General features: G+C 32.1%; 1 protein-coding gene across 1 annotated transcript in view; it reads right to left on the reverse strand.

Moving 5' to 3' along the window:
- Positions 1 to 1339, reverse strand: part of LOC106473034 (vacuolar protein sorting-associated protein 41 homolog) — a gene marked incomplete at its 3' end in the record, with an annotated part of 40872 nt that overhangs the window by 6349 nt on the left and 33184 nt on the right. The window contains exon 19 of the mRNA XM_013933711.2: positions 450 to 586. Coding sequence (XP_013789165.2) covers positions 450 to 586 — 137 coding nt within the window. The remainder of the gene's footprint in view (positions 1 to 449; positions 587 to 1339) is intronic.

Below are 1339 nucleotides of genomic sequence, written 5' to 3' on the forward strand. Positions count from 1 at the left end.
ATAAATATGCAAAGTTTTAAATTACTAGTAAATATAAAAGAATTACAAGATTTACTACTTTTCATTTTGAAAATGTGACATTACGAAGCCCTTAATTTTTGAGATGTCTAGTTCCTGTTAGCGACTCTTTTAATTCCTATGGAAGTAAAGGAATCGTGTTTACTGTAATAAAGTCTGATCCTTATACATGAAATTTTCAATAGTTAACACTCGAATTTTTTTGAAAAAGGCATCTTTTCTGCTAATCAGTAAAATCTAGAACAACTTCGACAAGTAAAGCTGGTTTTTCGTAAGTATTTACACAACTGTTGAAAAAAATAGTCTTATAGGTTGTAAATCAACCATGATTTTCTAGTTTTACATATATCAAGTTTTACATTATTAATGTGAACCCCTACTAGACTGTTTCACCAAAAAAAGAGAGTCTGATTTCATATCTGTGTCTGTACCTGAAGGTTGTAGTCCTGTAGTATCTTCACTAATGAATCTCTCAGTCCTGGGATTTCCATGCCTTGAGGTATTTCTCGAATGAGAATAATTGGGTCAACATGTGTTCCAATGTTTTGCAAAAGTACTGTAATGAAGTCTGAAAAATAGCATGGATAGCAAAGTCATTACATTCTTAAACCACAGCGGGCCTCAAACTGAAATAAAGCTTTACGATTATGAAACTATTTCAACACTGAATGAAAGGCATAAATATAATAAGACATTTATTATAAAATTGTAGTATTGTCAGAAACTGAACAGTTCATCGTTAAATAGATTGTTGAGATGAACACTATTTTTGTGTCATACAACAATTGACTCTGAAATATGTAGTCATTTCTAGTCTTGTATGCAAGTTAGTGTCAACAACAGTTAAAGCCTCAAAACTTGCCAAAGCGAATAAAACAAAAGTCAAAGTAGCTTTTATAGTAAATTGTTATGAAGTTTGGTGTAAGAATTAGTTGAGGTTGAGAGAGCAGCCGACTTTTGGTCAGTCTCTAAGGGAATAGTGGATTACAGTAATTAGTCGTTAAAGAATTATTGGAGGGATCAGCTGCCTTTCTTATTTAGCTGCTGTAAAGACTACAGAACCCCCCCTAGGATTATAAAACATCATAATCTGGTAAAAGGAAAACAGGTGTGTTTGACATGGTCGTTGGAGAAAGGAATATAAAAGACAGGGATTTAACAGAAGAGATGGACTACAGGAAATGTGAGAGCAAATAAATAAACTGAAAAAGAGACAAAGGAAAGAAGAAAGTGACATGCTGCTAATAAGAAACAAAACTTATGTGTTTGACAATAATGATAAACAGAAAATTATTTTTAAAATTGGTATGAGTCAATTCCT

This window comes from Limulus polyphemus, unplaced genomic scaffold (genome assembly GCF_000517525.1).
Source record: "Limulus polyphemus unplaced genomic scaffold, Limulus_polyphemus-2.1.2 Scaffold5830, whole genome shotgun sequence".
Taxonomy (NCBI): Eukaryota; Metazoa; Arthropoda; class Merostomata; order Xiphosura; family Limulidae; genus Limulus; species Limulus polyphemus.